Genomic DNA, 22,350 nt, shown 5'->3' on the forward strand with positions numbered 1-22,350 from the left:
CTCAGGGTCACATGGGCAGTTAACCGGTGGGCTTGGGTGGGCCTGGGTCCCCAAACCCAAGCCTGCATCTTTCTCTGCCCGCTTGTTTTCCCGTAACTGACCCTGTCCTGTGAGACCACGCACAGCCCCCAGCACGTTCTGACCCATGAGAAAGGTACTTTCCCAAGGCCCAAGCTCAAGGTGGCCCATGCAGCTCCCAACACAGAGAATGGTTATGGCTCAGCCATCCCCGTCCCGTGCCAGTCCCTCCAGGGACATCCCACAGTCCCCCTTGGAACAGACCCTGAACTGCACCCATCCCCCACTCCCCTGCCGACCTCACCTGGGGCTCACAGTCTCCAGAATCAAACGCAGACTCCTGCTCAGGAGACACGAGGCCATTTGCTACCGCAGCCAGCCCAGGGACTCAACCTCTACCAGCATGGCCCACGCTCAGGCGCCCGGCTTGCCTGCTGGAGTCTGCATTATTTCTGAGGATTTCCCAGACCCCAGCAGACCTACAGTGTAGACACAGGCCCTGCAGAATGACAGCACAGATAGGCACCTGTGCCTGCCTCCGCCCCACAGGCAGCCCCTCGCCCTGTGCTGGTGAATGGGGTTGCAGTCCTAGCCTCTGGACCTGGGATGCCGCCTTGTTTGGGAAGGGCATCACTGCAGACACAATGAGTTATGAGGCCCTCGGGGCGGGCCGGGCTCAGCGTGGCCGGTGTCCTTAGGAAGGGGGGAGTCTGGGCAGACACACTCGGGAGAACACCACGGGAACACGAAGGTGCCACCTCCAAGCCCAGGACAGGGGCCTGGGACAGATCCTCCTGGGTCCTCGGAATGGGCCAGCCTGGCTGACACCTGGACCGTGAGCTTCCTGCTTCCACAGGTGTGAGACTGTACATTTCAGTCATCTCAGCCGCCCCATCTGTGGGCTTTAAACAAACGGAGCACAGCATATGAGAAGCCCTGTGCCACGCAAGGTCATGTCTGAGAGCCACGGGGCGCGGAGCAGCGGCCTCCAGCCGTCATGCCTGCGGGGCAGACGAGGGCATGAGGAGGCACTGATTCCCGTCCCTCTCCATCGATGGAGGTTGGTTAGTTTGCCTGTTCCTGTGTCTGCACAGTCCTAGTGCCCCCCCGCTGGCAAGGCTCTCTCCAGGAAACGTGCCCCAAGAGAAGCTCTGGGTGTGCAGTCTGCAAATGCTCCACTTCTCTGGATGAGGCCAGGTCCATCTCCAATGCAGCTGGACTCATGCAGGTCCCAGGCAGCAGGGGACTGGGCTGCCCGCTGCACCGGCTTCCAGGGCTGGGCACGGTCGGAGTTTTCACCTCTGGTGGTCCGAGGAGCACACAGCAGCATCTCCTCAGTGCTTCCCAGAGCAGGCTGGGCTCGTCAGCCTCAGGGGTCTCGTCAGCCTCAGGGGTCTCCTCCGCTGTGCCCTCTCCCTTGGGGGGCTGAGCCCCTCCTGGTCCTCAGACATTCTTATCTGCTCTGGGTCGGTGATGGGTGGCAAGTGTCTTCCCTACCTACCAGCTTGTCTTCTCACTTTTCCTAAGGTTCATCCTTACAGCAGTGTATTTGAGAGTCACTGAATTTGTCCATCTTTATTTTTTCTGGTTTGTGCTTTTTCATAAAGAATCACTTTTTTTTTTTTTTTTTTTTGAGACGGAGTCTCGGTCTGTCGCCCAGGCTGGAGTACAGTGGCCGGATCTCGGCTCACTGCAAGCTCCGCCTCCCGGGTTCACGCCATTCTCCTGCCTCAGCCTCCCGAGTAGCTGGGACTACAGGCGCCTGCCACCGCGCCCAGCTAGTTTTTTGGTATTTTTTTAGTAGAGATGGGGTTTCACCATGTTAGCCAGGATGGTTTCGATCTCCTGACCTCGTGATCCACCCGTCTCGGCCTCCCAAAGTGCTGGGATTACAGGCTTGAGCCACCGCGCCCAGCCTCATAAAGAATCACTTAGCTTTGGGTTATAAAGATACTTTCCTGCTTTGTGTCTCCAGTTGGCCAGTTCTCTTTTGACAGAAATGCCTAGGCATGTGGCAGGCAGAGGAATGACCCAGGAGGCGTCTGTATCCTCATCTCTGGAGCCTGGGAATCTGTCCCCTCCCGTGGCTGAAGGACATTCAGGTGGGACTGAGTGAAGGACCCTGACACAGGAGAGCATCCGGGTGACCCAGGGACCCAGGGTCCTCGCCGGGTAGGAGATAGGAAGATAAGAGTCAGAGAGAGACCAGAAGAGGCTGCACTGTGGCTGTGAAGCGGGAAGAAGGGGCCCTGAACCGAGGGATGTGGGCGCCTCTAGACACTGAGAAAGGCAGGAAACATGTTCTTCCCTGGAGCCCCCAGGAGGAAGCAGCCCTGCCCACAGCATGATTTTAGCCCAGTGAGGCCTGTGTCAGGCTGCTGACCTCCAGAGCTGTGAGAGAAGGAGCGTGTGTTGTTTTATGCCACCAAGGTCATGGTCATTCATTTCAGCAGCCACAGGGCGTTCACAGAGGTGGCAGCGTGGACCGGGGGAAGGAGGGGACTCCAGGTCTCACACCATGTCCACTGCTCTGGGATTCCTATTCCGAGACCCTTTGCCATCTTTGCTTGGTTCCTGCAAGCTCTGTGGCAAGCAAGCCCTGCCTTCTGGAAGGGCAGCCCCGGCCTCTTGACAGGCCTTGGGCTTTCATCCGCCTGTGTTTAAATCAGCAAACCCTGCTGGGATCCCAAATGGGGCTGCACTGAACCTGCAGAGAATGTGGGGGGAGCCGTCAGCTGTCTGCTCAGGAGCTCTCCTAACACCTGGTACATTCTTCTGTTTATTTAGCAATTTTCTTATTTCCAAAAAAAGTCTCTAATTTTCTCCATAAAGATCATTTTTTTGAATAGGTTTATTCCAAGATCCATTATCTCTGTTTGGTAGCACCATAAGGGGTATCTTTGGGAGACACGTTTGCTGCGAGCAGCTCACAGATGAGAGGCACAATCGGGTTTCTGTGCCCGTCGCTCATCTCCGGCAGCTCTGCTCGATCCCCGAGTCACCGTGTGGCTCCGCCTGTAGACGTGCTTGCTGCTTCCCAGTAGAGAATCGTCGCTACATGCGAACAGTGCCAGGACAGCTGTGCTTTTCCTTTCTACCCATGATGCCTTTGCTTTCCTCGTCTTGCCTCTCTAGGCCAGCAGACCCTCCTGAGACGTGCTGAACAGACAGAGCCCACATGCCCCCCTGAGTGAGTGGCACGTCAGGAGCAAACTCACCCCCGGCCTCTGCTCTCTCCCCCAGGGATGCTCACTTTTCTTGCCTCAGGCCCACAGCCACTGGCCAGCTGTGACCCTCAATACCTGCCCCATGTATATGGGGAGGGCAGGGGTGTGCCTGCCTCCTGGAGCACTGCAAGGGCCACGACCCCATCGTTCCAGATCAGGTGCCCCACGGCTGCCCCTGGCAGGTGGGAGGGGCCTCACGTCTGCTGAATGGCACCATGGTTGGGCCTCTTGCCATGTTCCAAGGACAATATTCACCTTGGGCACCAGCATGTCCTGGAGACCTGACACCTCGGAGGCAGACCAGGTGGTGCTGGGCTCATACAGAGGGAAACTGAGGACTAGGACCCTCCGGCGAATGTGGCCCCCATGACCTGGGCCTCAGGCACCACAGCAGGGGGGCAGCCCTTGGTAGGAGGCAGGCTGGCTGGCACACCCCACACACCTGCTCCCTGCATGGCGCCCGGAAAGGGTGGGAAGAGGGAAGGGCTCCCAGCAGGGAGCCCCAGCTGGGAATAGCCACTTTGCGCAGACTCCCAAGCAGCTAAAGCTCTAAATTGAGAAGATAAAACCCAGTCACCGGAAACAAAATGCTGTCAACCCTGAAACAGGAACCTTTATACGCTCACAGGTGGGAGTTCCACAGCCAAAAGCTCGCCCTGGAGAGGGAAATGTTTCTGAGACTGCCACCCAGCCCTCCACACCCCGTTCACAACTGCTGGTTCACACTCCTGTGGGAAGGCAGCTGCCCCGTCTTACCAGCCCCAGGAGAGTTGGGAGGCCCGAGGGCAGGTGGGAGACCCGCTCACGGGTCAGGACCGGCCCTCTGCTCAGACACGGCCACGGCCGCTGCAGGCGTGTTCCAGCATCTGGGCCACATACAGCATCCTGGTCTTTTATTTTATTATTATTATTATTTTGTGTGTATGCGTGTGATACTGGGTCTTGCTCTGTTGCCCAGGTTGGAGTGCAGTGGTGCAAGCATGGCTCACTGCAGCCTCAGCCTCCCACCTCAGCTTCCCAAGTCGCTGGGACTACAGGTGTAAGCCACCAAGCTTGGTTAATTTTTTTTTTTATCATAAGTACAGACAGGTCTCAAACTCCTGGACTCAAGTGATCCTCCCACCCTGGCTTCCCAAAGTGCTAGGATTACAGGTGGGAGCCACTGCGCCTGGCCTCTGGTAACTGCTCTTCTCAATTCTGGGGGAGCAGGCACTTTTTTTTACGGCCTCCACCTCACAATGTCTATTTTCACAAAATGCCCCACCCAGGCAAGAAAGCCACTGAATGGGATTCTTACAAAGCGGGGATTCTGGCTGCAGCAGGCACTGGTTCCTTCTAGGAGATGCCCACTGGGGGTAGGAGAGCAGAGGTGCCAGGCCCGGGCTGACAGGGACTGACCTTCTGCGCCCTCGGCCTCCCGGCCGTGTGGTAGTGGCTGCGGCTCCTCCTCCTCCTCCTCGGGGTCAGCCTCTGGCCCAGCCTCCTCCTTCACGCTGCCCCCAGCCTCCTCCAGGAGTGCCGCCCCAGCCGTACCCTCCCCGGGGGACTTGGGGTCTTCGGGCTTGGGCTTCTTGGGCTGGCTCCGTTTCCGGTGAGACCTGGAGAGGGAGGTTTATCAGGCAGGAGAGGCGACCAGGGAGGGAAGAGCCCCAGGTCCGTGCACTCTGTCTGGCAGCGCGCAGCCCCGCCCACCCCCAGAAGAGTGCCCCATGAGCAGGAGCCTCCTGGCTGGAGGCCGGGGGTAAAGGGAACCCTGGGTGGGGTTCTGCTTTTGCGGGGCAGGAGCTGTGTTGGGAGGAGAGACCGAAGGGAGATGGGGCGATGGACACGGTGGGGACGGTGTCAAGCAGGGGACGCTGATGACAGCTGGAGATGGGAAGCCGACTGACACCAGGTGGGATGACGGGCGGGACGGGGCGGCAAGAGCCACGTGTGCCACGGGACAGAGACACAGGGAGTGTGAGCTCCGAGGGAAACAGCAGCTCATGGAAAATGCCTAGACGACAAACGGAACGAAAAAGACACTTACGACAGCCCCGGCCTTTTGGTCTGCTCTTTCTTCCTTTCTAGACTTGGTTTCCTCTCCTCCTCAGTCTTTTTCCAGTGTCTGTTTTCTTTCAGACTAATTTGTCTAGAATGTAAATTTCACGGGGTTTTTCTCTAGGACCTCTGCTCAACTCCCCAGGACGCCTGGTCCTGCGCACCTGGCTCTGTCCCCGACTCCCTGGGTCCTCTCTCTGCAGCCTTTGAGGCGCATGGGAGCCCCAGCTCACACTCCGCTGCTCTGACCTGTGCCCACGCCCCAGGGTCCGCCAGGGCCTCCTCTGCACCCTGAGCCCAGGATCTGCTCACAGGGCAGGCGTGGGCCAAGAGGAGGCGCATCCTGCATGCCCAGCCTGGACACCCACAATCCTGGGGTACATCAGGGAGGTCCCGGTCCCTGCACACCAGCCCCAAGTGAGGGATTCAACCCGAGGCTTACAGACTTGGCTGAGCTAGGACTTCTTAGAAATGAGAGGGGGGCTGAAAAAGGAAGGAGGAAAAGTGACAGCCGGGTGTGAACCTGCAGCTGAGTGGCCAGGGCCTTGCACCAGGTTCCCCCGGGGACCTCCAGGGCCTTTCCAGGAAGGAAGCAAAAGTTTTTGGAGATGCGGAGGGGGTGGCTCCCAGGGAGCTCAGGCAGAAGCCGGGAGTGCAGAGAAGCCGAGGCCTGGCGCCTCCCCTGGGCATGTGATGTCTACACCTCCTCCAGGCCCACCCCCTGCAGCTGCCCTAAGCCCTGGCCTGGCCAGGGGCCTCACTAGGCCATGAGCTCGAGGCTGCACAGCCCGGCTCCCCAGAGGCCTTTCTCCCCTTCCCAGTTGAGAGCTAGCTGTGTCAAGCCCGCCAGCAGCCAGGCAGAGCTGGGAGCACCAGTGTTTCCAGGACAATTACCAATGCCGGCTGCGGCTTCTGGGTGCTTCCCGTGTCCCCTGTCCCTATGGGCTCAGACTCAGTCACCTCAATCCCACAGGGGTCCCTGTGGCAGCTGCCCCTCCAAGGACCAAGTGGTCACCAGGGTGGGGCAGGTTCATCTGATGGGGGTGGGGTGGGTCCGCTGGCGGGGCTTCTGTCACCAGGACCTCCTTGCCTCTGCCTGAGCCAGGCTGTCACATGGGCCAGCAACAGCCCATGCTCCCTCAGGACACTTGGACCTGATCCCTGCCCACCGCTGCACCCAGCCACTCTGCCCGCCCTGTGCTCCATGCTGGCTTCTGGGGCGCCTCCTCCAGGAAGCCTTCCTAGAACACTAGTCACTGCCAGCCCTCCTTGCTCCTCAGCTGCCTAACTCACTAGAATCAGTGCTCCCCGATGTCTGCAGCATGGCCCACCACAATGACTCAAGGCAGAAAGCGGGTGGCCCAGAGGCATGGCATCACACAGCATGGTGCACACAAGGTCGCTGTGGGGCGGCCGGGCAGGGGCGGGAGGCAGGCAGGAGCGGGCGTGGGGCCAGAGTCACTAACACAGGGAGCAGGAGGTGGGTGGGGGACACGGGAGCTGCCTCTGCCCTCCAGAGAACGTTCTCCACAACAGCAGCCCAAGGACGGCTCCGGGCAGGCAGCCTCAGGCTCCACTTGAGGGCTGGGGAAATGCTGGGTGTCTGCCCCATGTGGGGACAGCAGGCTCAGGAATAGGAAGCTTCAGATTGGTGCTGGGTGCAACTGGCTCTTGTAACCACTGTCATCCCAAGGTGGGCTGCCCTCCTGGTCTGGGAATGCCCCAGGGCTGCAGGGCCAGGATCCTACAGTGGACCTGCCCTGGTCCCAGACAATACCAGCAGAAGGGTGCCCTCCCACTCCACTCACCTGGCCTTGGCGGCCTCCAGCTCCATAGCCCCTTCTCCCACCCACTGCAGTCCCTCCCTCCACTCCCACCCTGAAAACCCACCCTAGAGGTCGCTTCTGACCATGGCCCTCCCATGCTACAGCCTTCCAGGTACACCCCCACAGCCTTCAAGCCTTACTGTGTCTGCCCCAGAGGGCCCAGGACCGTCCTGGTGTCCAGTCAGAGCTCTGGGGCCTCATCCTTGCAGCCCAGCCCTTTCCTACCTGCAGCAGTGCCAGGCTGAGACCCCTGGGTCCCACACTACAAAGAACTGGGTAGGGCTCAATACACAGACACAGCAAGGGGGGCACAGCCCACGGCAGAGGGGCATCCATCACTTGGGGCATCTGTGGGGTCCTAAGGGCACGCCTCTTCCTGACCCTGACGCCTTCATCCCCTTTCGCGTGTTTCTGCACCTGATGCTTATTTCTGGGTCTGGCTCCCGGCACAGGTGCTGAGGGTGTGGCCGTCCTTGCTCCCCTCCATGACCGTCCCCTTCTCTCCCTGCACCTGCCACTGTCTTCCACTGCAGCCAAATTCCATGTTTACACTTTTATGCCCCATAAACATTGTGCATCCATGAGCCACAGAGCAACTCGGGCCGCATTCCCTGCCCCCGCAACAGGGGTCTGGAACTGGCCTGCTTTGGAAGCCTAGCTTCCTTGGTATCTCTGAGCTCCCTGCCGTTGCTCTTAAATTCCTGCTGTCGTCTGCTGTGCAGGGTGTCCCCTTCTCTCCATGATACCCCTAGGAGTCTTGGTTCCTTCTCCCATGATCTTGAGACTCCCCTTGACTCTCCTGGGTTAGATCTTGTTTCCTCAATCCCATGGCTTCCTTGGTTTACATCCTTGTTTGGCTGGAGCACATCCTGCAGCAGCCTCCTGAGAAAGGAGATGGAATACGAGACTCTGTGTGTCTACAAAGATCCTTATTCCCCTCACACATTTCTTGACAATTTGGCTAGGTGAAAGATTTGGGGAGAATTATTCCTCTTCTGACTTTTGAAGGCCTTTCTCCTCTGTCTTTTAGCTTGTGGCATTATGATTGTAGATCCAATGCTGACAGGGTCTCCTGTTCTTTTTTTTTTTTGGAGAGACAGGGTCTAGCTATGTCGCCCAGGCTGACCTCGAACTCTTGGCCTCAAGTGATCCTCCTGCCTTGGCCTCCCACAGTGTGGAGATCACAGGCGTGAGCCACCATGCCCAGCCTCAGTCTGGTGGGCCGTTTATGTGATGTTTGCTCTGGAAGCTTTCAGGGCCTTTGTTTAATCCAGGAGTTGTGAAGTTTCACAGCGATGTTGTCGTTTGGGTAATTTCCATTCTTGGGTGGACTTTCTGGACTTTTAAACCTGGAAATGCAAAGTCTTTGGGTCCTAGGATACTTTCCTTTTCTTTTTTTCTGAAACTCCTATCAGAGGCTAGATTTCCTAGACTATGCCTCTGACTTCCTGATCCTTCATATCTTCCAGCTCTGAGGGTCTGTGCTGTGGGAAGGGCTTCTTCAAGAGCCTCCCAATCCACCAGGGCGCTTCTCTCCTCTAGATGGTAACATCTGAGAGCCGCTCGTTCCTGGAATGTTTCTTCTTCACAGCAGTGGTTCTTCTTCCATAATGCAAAGTCCCAAGCTGCTCCAGGGCCCTGAGCTCACTGCATCCTCCTTCCTCGGAGCTCTTCCCTTCTTCTGTGCAGGCCTTGCTTTGTCATGGGAGCGTGGCCTCCAATGTGTTGGGCCCCCTGGCTGTTGATCCCTCTGTGCACGGTGACAAGTCTTGTGTGAGCTGGGCCTGGTGAAGGCAGGAGCCTGTGATTTTAGGGGAGCCCCAGTCTCAGCATCTGTGGCTTTGATCCACTGGGCTCCTTTGTTCTCTGGGAGAGGACCCTACCCCCTCTACTGTCTCTTTTGGCCTTGGGGGTGGGGGATGTGAGGCTGACAGCTGGGCCCCACTGCCAACCCCAGGAAGGTGCCTCCCTCCTGCTCAGAGCCACCCACTGTCTTCTGCTGGTTACCCCTGCATCCCCCCAGCCCCCCAGGAGCTGCCCATGTCTGCCTGCTGTCTTTCTGTGGCCCCGTGGTGCAGACCAGCCGCTCCCTGCTGGCTGTCCTCCTGGTTGCTGGCCCAGGAGGTCTCCTGCCCACCCTTCCCTGCTTCTCAAAGCCTGTAGACATGCTCAGCTGCCACTGCCCCCCTCCTGTTCTCTGCACTTCACTCTGTGGCATTTCAGGGGTGTTTCAGGAGAGAGTGGAGATAAATAAGCACTTAGCCTGCCAGGCTTAACTGGACGCCCCTGGGCTCATTCCTATGAGCCATATGTCGGGACGCAGTTCAGATAACTGCTCTAATATTTCCAAGATGGACACAGGTGTCCTTTGCAGCTTGTATGGCAGGAGGCAGGGTGGACGGCCTCTGGCCCTGTCACCCAGTAACACGGGCCACCTGCAGCACCCAGAGTGGGACCGTCAGCTCTCAGTGCCGGGCTGGCTCAGGGCTTCTCACGGGGCGGGAAGGACCGGGGCTGCCCCAGCCCTGGCCCCAGGCTTAGGGATGGCTGGGAGGTTGGCCCCAGACTGAGCCCTCAGAGCCGCCCACCTACCCCCTGCCCCCAAGTGGCCCAGTGCTCCCCACCCCCAAGACTAGACCCTGTACTGAGGAATTTCACCTTTGAGAAAATGGACGGCAGCTCTAGGAAAGAGACAGGAGACAGTGAGTCCCCGAGGCTGCATGCTCCCTGCAGGGGCTGGCAGGTCCCTGTGCTCGTGAGGTTCTGTCCCTGAGGGCTGAGGTCCCTGTTGGTGGGGAGGGCTCAGGAACGCAGCTGGGGTGCAGCTGGGGTGGTGTCCTGCACTGGTGCGGGGGCAACAGGCCAAGGCAGAACCAGAGGGGACAGGCAGCATGGAGCTCGGAGGGGTAGGGGAGACGAGACCTGGGCCCAGCCGGGCTCACAGAGCAGCAGTGGGCCAGGGAGGCTGTGGTGAGACGGGCGCACAGATGTCCTGCAGGGAGCGCGTACATGCTGGAGCGTGTGTACACGGCGCTTCTCACATGGAAGGAGTCTGCACGGAGGAGCGCCGCGTGGGTGCCAGAGAGCACTGTGAGGGCTCCGGCTCAGGCAAGGCGCAGGAACGCACAGCAACACAAGGTGTGGGGAGGCTGAGGACACCCGCCAGGAGCCAGGCTGCCGTTTTAGGCAACCCATCCATCAGGGGAAGAATACAAACAGCCCCCAACGCTCGCCCGACAAGATTTAGCTCCAGAAGAGACCCGTGTAAGGTGGCGAGCGGGGAGCAAGCCATGTCCTCTGAGCTCAGGCGGCTGTGCCGAACCATCCGCACCCCACCGGGCACCTGGTAAACGCATGGGGTCGTCCCACAGCCACACTGAGGGCAGGGAAAGCTGGACTGCACCAGGGCGAGGGCACAGCGCCCACCCTGATGCCATCCCTTGGTCTAGGGCAGGGTTCCCACTCGCAGAACTGGGCGATGTCTGGGGATATCTGTGGTTATCACGACTTGGGGTGTGCTCCTGGCATGGAGTGGGTGGAGGCCAGGGACGCTGCTCAGCACCCTGCAGGGCCCAGGATGCTCCCCCCACCAGAGAAGGATCCAGCCTGTGTCCACAAGCCCCTTGTCTGGGAGACAGAGCCAGTCAGTCTACTGTGTCTCCCGATCCAGCCTGAGCCACAGATGCTCAGACAGGGCTGCCCTGGCCCCAAGACACGCCCTCAGGGAGGGAGCCTGGGTCAGGGAGAAGGCAGGCCATGTGGAGAGAGCACTGCTCAGGGGAGAACCCACCACCTCCCCGGTGGCGGGAGGGCAGCTTGGGCTTTGAAACGTGAGTCACCCATCCGCCTCTCCAGAGAAAAGCACCCCCCATGACTTAAAAAAAAAAAAAAATAAGCGAATCAGCCTTGTGTTACGTACTGAAGGCTTTGAAGAAAACTAGATCCTTGGGAAGCTGACTTCATTTGTTATTCAGGCTCGCTGCTGGGTGAAGGCAGCCCCCAGGATGGAGTGCGCGGGAGAGGGCGGGAGGGGGCTCCTGGGAGGAGCAGGTCATGACTAGGAGCGAGGGGGCGGCTGGGGCAGGGAGGCCAGGCCGCGCAAGGGCTGGTTCTGGGGGGGGGTCCACTTCCTGCATGCAAAGACGGTTCCGAGCAGCGGTGAGCGCAGTGGCTTCCGCATCTCCTCCTGGCAGGCAATTTAGACGGCCTCTAGTCCCATCCCACTCCTGGAACTTGGTGCCAGTCTATTGGCAATCCGCTCTGTTGACCAATTAGCCTGAGCCACCATCAATTTAACCATTATGCAAATAGCGCGTCCGGCTGGGCCTGGGAGTTGGGTGCACGAGCTCTGTGCTGGTGTGGCCTCCCCAGGAGGCGGCTCTTCACGAGGAGCACGCAGAAGGCAGGAAATCAAAAGGACAGATCACAAGGGCAGAAGAGACGGCTTCACCTCGGCGGGGCTGTCAGGTGGGGCTGCAAAAACACTCGGGGTGGAGGGAACATTCTCCGAGACAGGCCGCGGGGCGGGGAAGACAGAGGAGGCCCAGGCAGACGCCCAGACCACCCAGGAGTCCCAGACTCACAGACAGATGGACATGCCCAGTTCCAGGAGAAGTTACTGGACCAGGAGTGACTTTTCAGAAACCAGTTCCAAGGCCTGTTTCTTCAGAGTGTGGTGTGGGGGCCGAGGCTGAGCCGTCCCCAACCTTGGTGCTCAGTGGCTGGGTCTCGAGTGGGCACCATCCATCGCCAGCTGGGATAAGATCAAGCCAGCAGTGACTGGATGGCTGCAGAAGGCAGGCCACTGTTCAAAGGGAAGGCGGAGGCTGCCCCCACACCTAGGCCACCACTGTTGGCCCAAAGACCAGACCTGCCAGCAGCTAGTCTGGGTATGGCCCACAAGGTAGGAACAGTGTTTACAGGTTTTGTTTTGTTTTTTTTCCCGGAGAGACAAGGTCTTGCTCTGTCATTCAGGCTGGAGTGCAGTGGTATGATCTCAGTTCGCTGCAGCCTCCACCTCCTGGGCTCAAGTGATCTTCCTGTCTCAGCCTCCTGAGTAGCTGGGACCACAGGAACACACCACCACCCCCAGCTAATCTTTAAATTTTGTTTAGAGATGGGGTCTCAATATGTTGCCCGGGCTGGTCTCAAACCCCTGGACTCAAGCAATCCATCTTCCTTGGCCTCCAAAGCGCAGAGATTACAAGTGTGAGCGACTGTGCCTGGCCAATATTCACATTTTTAAGTGGCTCAAAACAGAAAAATTATAATATCTGGTAGCATGTGAAAATCATGAGATCTGGATTTCAGGGTGTGTAAACAAAGCTTCACGGACACAGCCCCGCACATTTCTTCTCTGTCTATCATCTGCAGGGGCCTTGAGATGCCATGAGTCGTCGAGACATCGAGACACAGGAGGTCTGGCCTGCAAAGTTGCCAAGTCACAAATGTTTGCTCTCTGGCCCTCCCCAGGAGGAGTCGGCTGAGCCCACTCTGTGCCGTCCCTCCCGGCTCCAGCTCATGCTCAGGGGCTCCCTGAATGTTTCTTGGGCACCAAACAGGAGTGAGATCTGTCGATAATTGTGCCGGGAGCAGCTCAGAGCCCTGGAAGCCTGGACGCTTCCCAGAGTGGCAGCCGGGGAGGCCAGCACTCGTCTTCACTCTGGGCATGAAGTGGACCTCCTCCTTGGCTAGGACCTGCCTCTGTGTCCCCATGGCCTCTTGTAGTCGGAAGCCAAGAGGCTGCAGACGCTCTGCCCTCTCCTCCAGGTGGACATCAGACACCTGGCTGGAAGATCTGTGCGGCAGTGGAGACACCGATGTGCAGGGAGGGGTTCTGAGTGGGAGGAGGGTATCCAGGGTCATGCCAGGGGCCAGCCTTCTGCAATCCTCTCCACGATCTCAAATCCAAGCAGCACCTTTACACCGAAGGAGCAACCGCAGACACAGAAGGGCAGGGGCTCTGTAGCCCATCTGATGCCACGTGAGTCCTTGCACGGGACCCGCCTGCTCTCAGTGCCAGGGAGGGGCCCGAGGAGCCCGACAGCAGAAACGCCGTGAGTGAGAGGAACAGGGAACCATGTGGCCTGGTGACTCTGCTGAGGCAGTGGCATGGGGCCTGGAAGCATGCCACGCTGAGGGTCAGCCTCCTGGCGGGGACGTGACAGGGAGTATGGGGAGCCCGTGCGTGTGAACGGCACAGACACTGCCCGCCGGAGCGGGGCCCACCCACCCCAGCAAGGCGAGGCCTCGAGAAAACGCTATCTCAGACTCGAGGAGAAACAGACAGAACAGGAGGAGGAGAACGAACGAGGAGGCGGGGTGGGAATAGGAAGAAAGGGAGGAGCAGGACACGGCCTGGAGTCCCTGCAGGTGGGAAGGAGCCTGGGCCACTGGCAGGGCCACCCTCCGTCACGCTGGGCCAGTCACGCAGCAGCCCCTTGGCAACTCACCTGCGGAGGAGCTTGGCCTTCAGCGAGGCCCGGGACGCACTCCAGGAGCTCAGCTCGGGGCTGGTGAGCGCCGTGGGCCGCGTGTGATCCAGCACCGTGAGGTCCTTGCCCTGCTTCCACAGCTCGTAGCGCTCGGGCTGCAGGATGCGCACGAACACGTCCATGGAGATCTTGACCATGTCCTTCCGGCACGTGCACTGTGGCAGGAGACAGGCACCTGAGCCTCTCCCTGCACCGCACCTGGACGGCTGGCTCCACACACCCTACTCCAGAGAAGGTGGGGCCCACGGCCCGGGCCTCCCACACCCCATCCCACCGCTGAGCTTTCCGCTTCTAGAACATTTTTCTTTTCGAGACAGGGTCTCACTCTGTCACCAAGGCTGGAGCACAGTGGTGCAATCATGGCTCACTGCAGCCTCAGCCTCTCAGGCTCAAGCGATCCTCCCGCCTCAGCCTCCTAAGTAGCTGGGACTACAGGAACCCACCAACACGTCTGGCTAATTCTTAGGAGACATTTTAGAGATGGGGTCTCGCTATGTTGTTCAGGCTAGTATTGAACTCCTGGGTTCAAGTGATCCTCCTGCCTCAGCCTCCCAAAGCCCTGGGATTACAGGTGTGCACCACCACTCCAGGTCTGTTTCTAGAACTTCTATCACAAGTCAGGAAATGGCGGCCCCTAGTTGTGAGTCCCTGGTTTGCCTCCATGGAGTCGTAATGGCCACTGAGCAAACACCCAAGAGAAATGGGGGCTGGGCGCACGGCTTGATGAGGGGCCTGAGGTTCAGGACTGGGCACCACCCCACGCACAGTTGTCCAGAGACCAGCAAGGCTGAGATTCAGATGCTTCCTGTTGGTTCAGGCAAAAATCTCCCTCCCGTCAGATGCGGTTGCCCCCAGGTAGGTAAAAACGGATACGGGGTATTTTATAACAGCAATTGTTCCAAGAGGGCCGGGAAGAGGGGAAATGATGGCAGTCCCCAAAGAGCTGGGAGAACTGACAGGAATCCCGGAATGTGACAATGGCCACTCCTCAGGAGGCCTCACGAGAGCAATGGTGGCCCACGGGCTCCCGCACACCTCACCCGACTGCCTCCAGCTTGCAGGGCTGGAGGGACGCCAATGTTAATGAAGACGACGCTGAGGGTCTGGGAGGCTCAGGGACTAGTGGCTACGAAAGGACATGAACATGCCACGTGCTGTGGCTGGCTTGCCTAGGGTCTTGCAGGAAGTGAGCAAACACCCAATAGGAATTTCCTGCAGCCCTTGTGTTTGGGAACCTCAAGTGGGTGGCAAGGATGAGCTGAAGTCCCCTCTAGCTGTCTCCCGGGCAGACCTGCCGCTCTCACGCCCTCAGCCCTTCCCAGGTCACTGTTCCTGGTGGCTCTGCTGCTGCATCACTTTGGTCACACTGGGCACTGTGAAGGATGTTGTGCAGGTGACCTGGTGACACTCAACATTTCAGGGACTTGGGGCCAGAGAAGCCAGGCCCCAGAAGGCATGAACAGGGCAACATAGGGAGACCCTGTTTCTACAAGGCATGAAGCCAGATGCCCAAGCGGCAATTCCCACCATAGCACTCAGATCCCAGGAGGCGGCCAGGAAGCTCTGGTCTGTCGCTTACCCGCTGAGATGGGGCTGGAAAAACACCAGCCTCGAGAGGAAGGGGGAAAGGGCAGGGCTGGCAAAACAGTGTCACACAGGCCCAAACGCTAAGTGTTTTCAGCTTCGAGAAACTCTGCCACCATGCCTCAAAAGCATCACAGACGATGGGCAAATGCATGCACGTGGTTGTGTGTTAATAAAACTATTGACAAACACAGGCCAGGGCCAGAGTTGAACCACGGGCTGCAGTTTGGAAACTCCTGGTCTAGACTCTAGGGGACAAAGTATCCCTGGGAGTCCCCACAGGCATTGGGGAGGGCCATGCAGAAGAAGCTCGGAGGGTGGGGGGCAGAGGCACGGGCCCCCCCTCTGAAGGGGGCACAGCCCTCATCTCCTGCTGGGGAGAGGCAGGCCCAGGGACCACATGCCAGACACAGACTGCCCCCACCTCTGCCAACCCTCATCCCAGCCTCAGAAGCCCACGGGGAACTTTCTGCCTCTCCATCAAACACGCAAAGGAGAAGCCCATTTCCAAATATCATAAGACACTCTTCCGTTTCAAGTACCTGTCTTGCTGTCACTACCCGTGCTCAACGGCATGAAGGAATAGGAAGGGAAAGACTTAATTTAACACGACTACTCCCTTGCCCTGACAAACCTTTCCAGGTGGCCCGCCCTTTGCTTGGAGACACTGACATATTTACGACCCCAAATCTGAAGCTGTGGGGCTGGGGACAGCAGAAACCTTCCTGTGGAATTTCCTGCAGCTTGTGCCTCCTCCCACCTTCCCCAGTCCTGAGGGAGCCATGGAACCTTCTGCTGGATCCAGGAGCAGGGGCTTGGGAACAGTTAGAGCCCGACCATGCTGAGCAGGAGGGAATATTTATGGCCAAGCAATTCCCAGCAAACTCAATTCATTCAATGAAAGATGGCGCGGGAGAGGAAGGCTGGTGGTGTCATTTGGCCGTGGAGTGGCAGGAGCACAGATGGTGCCTGCGTTTCAGACTCCTGGCTGGGCCGGCCGCTCCGGCATCCCCATCCACAGCAGCTTAGGGGATTTGTATTGAGCGGCTTTGCAATTGCTTTTCCTTAAGTAATTAAAAAAAGCACCTGTGTGCACCCGTGGAGGGGACAGGCAGACACGCTCCATGGAGCACACTGCCGTGGCCTGGAGCCTGGCCTGAGCCCTCTCGCCCGGCCGGGGCTGGCCAGGCTCCAGAGATGTGTCCCTGCCCCGGGGGCTGGCGCCACTGTCAGGACAAAGCTGCTGGTGCCAGCCCACCCACGGCTGGACTGGAAGGAGGTGGCGGCTGGGAGCATTCCTGCGAGTCTCCATGTGGCCCTGCAGGGAGCTGGGGAGCTGGGACACCCAAGAAGCAAACAGTAGGAAGGAGGCAAGGCCGGTGGGTCGTGGGGAGGGAAGCAAGGCCTCGTGGATCGAGGACACAGGGCAGTCACTTCCGAGTGCTGGGCAGCTCCGCAGGGCCACAGTGTGGGAGAGAAACGGCTGGGGCTGGTGAGGAGACCCAGCTCCCCTCAGCAGCAGCCTCCTGCTGAACATGCCCAGCCCCCACTGCAAGCCACCAACTCCGGCCTCTTCGGATCGGCTGCGTGCCTGTGGGAGCCACGTGCCCAAGAAAAGGGTGAGCCAGGCACGTGAGGACTTCTGTGGGCTGTTCTACTGTGGCTGGGAAGGGTTCAGAGCAGGCTGAAGGGAGCTCCACCACAGAGTCCTCGGGCAGGGCGGACCTCGCTGTCTATTTTCATTCATTAGCGAGGCCCCTGACTGTCCTCACCACAGCCCTGTCTAGCTCCCCACTCTGTGGGACACGTGTGTCTGCGAGGCTGTGCAGGAGTGACTGGAGGGGATGGGCCCTGCCCGCTACAATTTCCTGCTCCCCGACTTGGTGGTCGTCTGTCAGCACTCGCGACAGAGAAGGAAGGTGCCGTCTGCGGGAATCTGGCCGTGTCATTAGTTTCTGACGGAGAAATCAGGCACAAACGGCAATAGAAGGTCTGCGCGGCCCCCGAAGGCCTGAGCACGCCCCAGGGCCCTGTGTTCCATCGTGTGGCGTGATACACACAGCCACCAGAGCCGTGTGTATGGGTGAGGCCGCCCTGAGAGCTGCGGGGGAAGCTGGGCAAGTCTGGCCAAGGCAGGGTGGCGGTCCAAGACCAGGAGGCGGGGACTCAGGTGAGGAACGTGGAGCATGAAGCCAGGGTCCCACCGCCAGTCTCCACGGAGGGTCTTTGTTCCCAAATACGCTGCATTCTCTGCAGGTCACGGCCTCAGGTTGCCCGGCCTTGGGATCAGCCTCTCGTTGACAGGTTGGGCCCAACTGCAAGTTCTCTGCCCCCACCGCTCTCCCCAATGCTAAGGTCCTGGTCTCACTGCTCTGGGTTGGGCTCGAACCTATAAGTTTCTTCTCATTCCCAGGTGAAGCTAGCAGAGCAGAGTCTCAAAGCAAGACCACCCCTCTTGGTGCCCCAGATGCCAAGCAGAACCGGGTTCTTGGACAGCGCTCATGTCAGGGGGCGGCCTGACCACCCTGCCAAGTGCACCTCTGGGGACCTGGACAGCACCGCTTCCCAGCGAATCAGCAGAGGGAGAGGTGGCTGCTGGGTCCTGCGGAATCGCCCAGAGGAGGAGGGTGGGTCAGCATCACGGCCCCTACTTGGCCCCCAGGAAGCACGGAGCAGACCCCGGCAGCCTTGGGAGGATGCAGGGAGGAGACGAGCAGCTCTGCCAAGCTGAAGACGATGGGCGGAACGTGGATCTTTGCACACTCCGGGCAAGCTCGTCCCTAACCTCCCCCTGCCCGTGATCTTGCCTGAGGAAGGAAGGAATTCAAAGATGTCCTTTGCTTTTATATTGAAAGACAAGTATGCTTGTGCACACACACACATCGCAATGACTCTAACCAAACCGTTCAACCGTCGTGGACAGAATAAATAAACGACACACGACAGGGAGGCGTGCGCTGGGAAGATGTGGTCTACAGGACCCTTTCAATGACAGAAACGTCCTCAGGATGTGTCTGTTATCTGAAGAAACACAAAGTGCACAGTCATGAATACAGCAAGAGCCCAATTATGAGCAGAGGTCTCTAAAGAGAATACCCACAGTGCATGGCCAACTTGGGCTGATGATGCAGAGGGCACAGGACCCAGAGTGGGGCCGAGCAGGAGGCCAGGGCTCTCCATGCGGGGAGCGGGGCTGCTTCCCGGCAGGGGCAGAGGCCCAGAAGCCGGTGGTGGGGCGTGCGCGGCCGCCATGCTCAGTACAAACTGGGACTGCCGCCCATGTCTACACAGACACACCTGCATTAAAACACTCACTGTGGTTCTTTCAACTGTGGGAGCAAACACTTCTGTCCTACTTATTTCTCTAAATCTCTTTATTGAGAAGGCATATCACCTAAGGTGGGCCCATGGGCCACATCTGGCTTACCACTTGTTATTTGTGAAGTTTTATTCACACAGCCACGCCCGTTCGTATCATCCACAGCTGTGTTCATGCTACAAGGAAAGGGCAGAACGCTCACAATGGGGAACAGCATGGCCTGCGAAGCTGCAAACAGTTACTATCAGGTCCTTCACAGTAAGTGGGCTGGCTCAAATGGTGGCTCACACCTGTCATCCCAGCACTTTGGGAGGCTGAGGCAGGCGGATCGCTTGAGGCCAGGAGTTCAAAACCAGCCTGGGCAACATAGCGAGACACTGTCTCTACAAAAATTTATTTTTAAAATTAGGTGAGGCCGGGCGCGGTGGCTCAAGCCTGTAATCCCAGCACTTTGGGAGGCCGAGACGGGCGGATCACGAGGTCAGGAGATCGAGACCATCCTGGCTAACACGGTGAAACCCCGTCTCTACTAAAAATTACAAAAAACTAGCCGGGCGAGGTGGTGGGCGCCTGTAGTCCCAGCTACTCGGGAGGCTGAGGCGGGAGAATGGCGTAAACCCGGGAGGCGGAGCTTGCAGTGAGCTGAGATCCGGCCACTGCACTCCAGCCTGGGCGACAGAGCGAGACTCCGTCTCAAAAAAAAAAAAAAAAAAAAAAAAAAAAAAAAAAAAAAAAAATAAAATAAAATAAAATTAGGTGAGTGTGGTGGTGCACGCCTACTGTCCTAGCTACTTGGGAGACCGAGGTGGGAGGATCATCTGAGCCCAGGGGGTTGAGGCTGCAGTGACCTGTGATCATGCCACAGCTCTCCAGCCTAGGCAACAGACTGAGACCCTGTCTCAAAAGAAAAAGCTTGCTGAAGGCTGACTTAAGTCATGAAGTTACTTTTCTAGTGTAACTCGCAGTGTAACAGCCTCGGGGTGAACATCGCGTTCCACAGACCAGCTTCAGCACACTCTGGGAGCAATCACAGGTGTGTCTGTGTAGACATGGGTGGCAGTCCCAGTTTGTACTGAGCATGGCGGCCAGGCACGCCCCACCACTGGCTTCTGGGCCTCTGACTGCCCCTGCCGGAAAGCAGCCCCGCTCCAGGCATGGACAGCCCTGGCCTCCTGCTCGGCCCCGCTCTGCGTCCTGTGCCCTCTGCATCATCAGCCCAAGTTGGCCATGCACTGTGGGCGTGCTGCCCCAGGAACTCAGGTGCAGCTCAGGGAGCTGGGCCCACCACACCTCAGCCTCATGGGGGCCTGGATCCTGCTGCCCGGACGGGGCCCAGGGGGTGCGACTCTCCCGGCCTCACCACCTGACCCAGCTCCAAACTCCCAGAGCCCACGGACTTCGCACATTCCAGCGGGGACGGCCCCAGTTGTCTTAATGAGCCCAGACACTCATACACGGGAGAAAACAGCAATTCAGGTCCCTGAAATGACAACTTCGGGACCCAGAGTCAGGCTCTGGTTCTCCTAGGTTCGCTGAGACCTGCCCAGGGTCTGGGGAAGAGAAGAGGCACGGCCTGAGGAGTGACGTCTTCTGTTTCTAATTTTTGGGGGGTATGAGGGTGTCCATTATCTCCGTGACATCAGTTCCAATACGCTCCACCTAAAAGCAGTCCTAGTTTGGAAGCTCCCAAGGGACACACATGAGGTCCAAATCCTGGAAGTGGCATTCCCAGAAAAACCCCCTTCCAAGCCAGAGCATCCCTGTGCCTGCTTCTTGCTGGGTTCAGAACTGTCTGGCTCAGAATTGAAAGCACATTTTAAGGACCTTTAATTTCACAAGATTTTAGTTGCTGGGGGAAAAAAAAAAAGGTACTGCTCTTAGATTAGGTTCTGCAATTGTGGCCATAAAAACCCAGAGCAAAACGGTTTCTAACTTTTAGTTCAAAAAGAGTCACGTCTCCCATGTCCGATCTATAATAGGCTCTGAATTAATAAGTCTGAATTAATGTAGTTTTACCATGCAACGCCGGGCCCTGCCCTGAAGCAGCTCATAGTGTAACTAGGAGACAAAACAAACACATACGAGAAGCCGGGGGACCCGGGAGCAGAATGGGGCCATGTGCCCAGGAGCTGTACCGGCATGCCTGCTTGTCCTGTTGTTGCCAGGGTGGGAGTGCACCAGCCGGAGTGAGCTCCTCTGCTTTTCGGGGTCCTGCCAGTGGGACTCATTGGCCAGGGATTCGGCCAGCCTCCCTGCCACCCACCCAGCAGCCACAGGACACTTTTCTCCAGATAAAAAGGGGAGGGCCAGGCTGCAGGCAGCTGTGGGGAGGGGCCCTCCTCCTGCCCCTCACTCACCCCATGATATGCGGGTGGCCAAGCCTCAGGAGCTTGGAAGCCACTCAGAAGGTGGCTGGCCTGCCCTGGCTCTACAGAAGGTGGCCATGCACCCCCGTGCCCCATGTCACCTCCTTTAGGACCAGGGCAGGATGGGGAAGGGAATCGGGAAGGGAAGAGGGTGTGGAGCGAGCCTCACAGAGCAGAAGCCAGGCTCCCTGGGCTCGGGGCTGTTCCCTCCATCCTTCTCCAACACGGACCCTCCTGACATGGCTAACATGAGTCTCCACTGACAGATGCTGTCACAGACCCTTAAGAAAAACCTGGGGTGGAGAGAGGGTCTAGCAGGAGGCTCGACAAGCCGCAGCTGCTGCTCGCAAATGACAGGCCCGGGATTGATGGCCGTCGAGTTCAGGGGACCTGGACTAATCTCAGCACAGCTGCTGGCTGGCTGGCCCCTGTCACCTGGTGCCCAAACACCAAGCCAACGAGCTAGAAGCAGTGTGGCCGTCATCTGCCCCGGAAGGCTGACGCATCCGACAGCCCGATATTCCCGACGCAGGCCTCAGAGGATCCGCTGCTACATTCCCAGGAAAATCCAAAAGCAGGCAGGGCTGCTGGTTTACCTCTGGTTATGCAGAGCAGAGCCCGATGTAGAGATAGATAGATTTCTTTTTTCCAAAGCATGAAAAAAATAGAAATCAGAATGTCGATGGGCTCGGAGCTGGCAGTCGCAGAGCCCAGGGCCTGCTTTAGGACGTTGTGCCAACCGAAATTGGCTCGTGTGGTGCCTGCTGCAGAGAGCGGGGGAAGGGGTCAGAGAGTCCAGGAGTGGCCAGGCCTGCCCGGTGCCTGCAGGAAGCGAACACTGGCCCTGGGCTCTGCATACTCACCGGCCTCACTGGCAGCAGTGCCTTCCAAAAGGGGGTGCCACCAACTGCCCCACACACCCTACCCTGTCCTGCAGGCTGTCACAGGACTGTGCGGAAGGTGGAAGGGGTGGGTGCGTGGTGGTCAGGGCCGTTGCCAGGAGAGGCGGCTTTGGCTCTATCTTGCACTCCCCAGGGCTTTAAAGTGAAATAAATTTAACCTTTTCATGGGAATAAATATTAATGCCCAATAAAACCTGGAGATCTTATTACTTAGCACCGCCATAGCAGCAGACGTGCAGAGCTCTTCACTGCTCAGATTGCTCCCAGGCAGGCCGGGGGAAGGGAGTGGGGAGAGAGACGCTGATGTCAGGGGCCACATCCACAGGCCACAGTGGACCAGGGCTCTCCTGTGGGCGGGGCAGGTGCCGCACCCACCACCTGTCACCCGTCACCCATCGCCCCCTGCCCGTTGCTGGTGAAAGGAGAGCCTGAGGGGAGCCGGGGCCTCGATTCCCTGCTGCAGTACAAGATCCCTCAGACCAGCAAGAGACTGGGAGGAGCCCCAGAGGCCACCCTGGCCCTGGCCCCATTCCTCTCCTGCTCCCCTGGCCTGTGGAGGCTCAGCCCCTCTCCC

At 58.5% G+C, this 22,350-nt stretch overlaps 1 protein-coding gene across 5 annotated transcripts in view; it reads right to left on the reverse strand.

Moving 5' to 3' along the window:
- The window catches only part of KDM4B (lysine demethylase 4B), a 182,186-nt gene that overhangs the window by 30,898 nt on the left and 128,938 nt on the right, over positions 1-22,350 (reverse strand). For 2 of the 5 annotated variants that reach the window (XM_033195837.1, XM_033195836.1), the window contains exons 10-12: positions 13,564-13,760; positions 5,275-5,376; positions 4,644-4,843 (exon numbers count right to left, since the gene is read on the reverse strand). In XM_033195837.1, coding sequence (XP_033051728.1) covers positions 4,644-4,843; positions 5,275-5,376; positions 13,564-13,760 — 499 coding nt within the window. Of the gene's footprint in view, positions 1-1,848; positions 3,178-4,643; positions 4,844-5,274; positions 5,377-13,563; positions 13,761-18,177; positions 18,211-22,350 lie in introns of those variants that run through there. The other 3 variants (XM_033195840.1, XM_033195839.1, XM_033195842.1) reach the window with 3 other exon arrangements.

Source organism: Trachypithecus francoisi, unplaced genomic scaffold, assembly GCF_009764315.1.
Source record: "Trachypithecus francoisi isolate TF-2019V2 unplaced genomic scaffold, Tfra_2.0 Lachesis_group5, whole genome shotgun sequence".
In the NCBI taxonomy this organism is placed as follows: Eukaryota; Metazoa; Chordata; class Mammalia; order Primates; family Cercopithecidae; genus Trachypithecus; species Trachypithecus francoisi.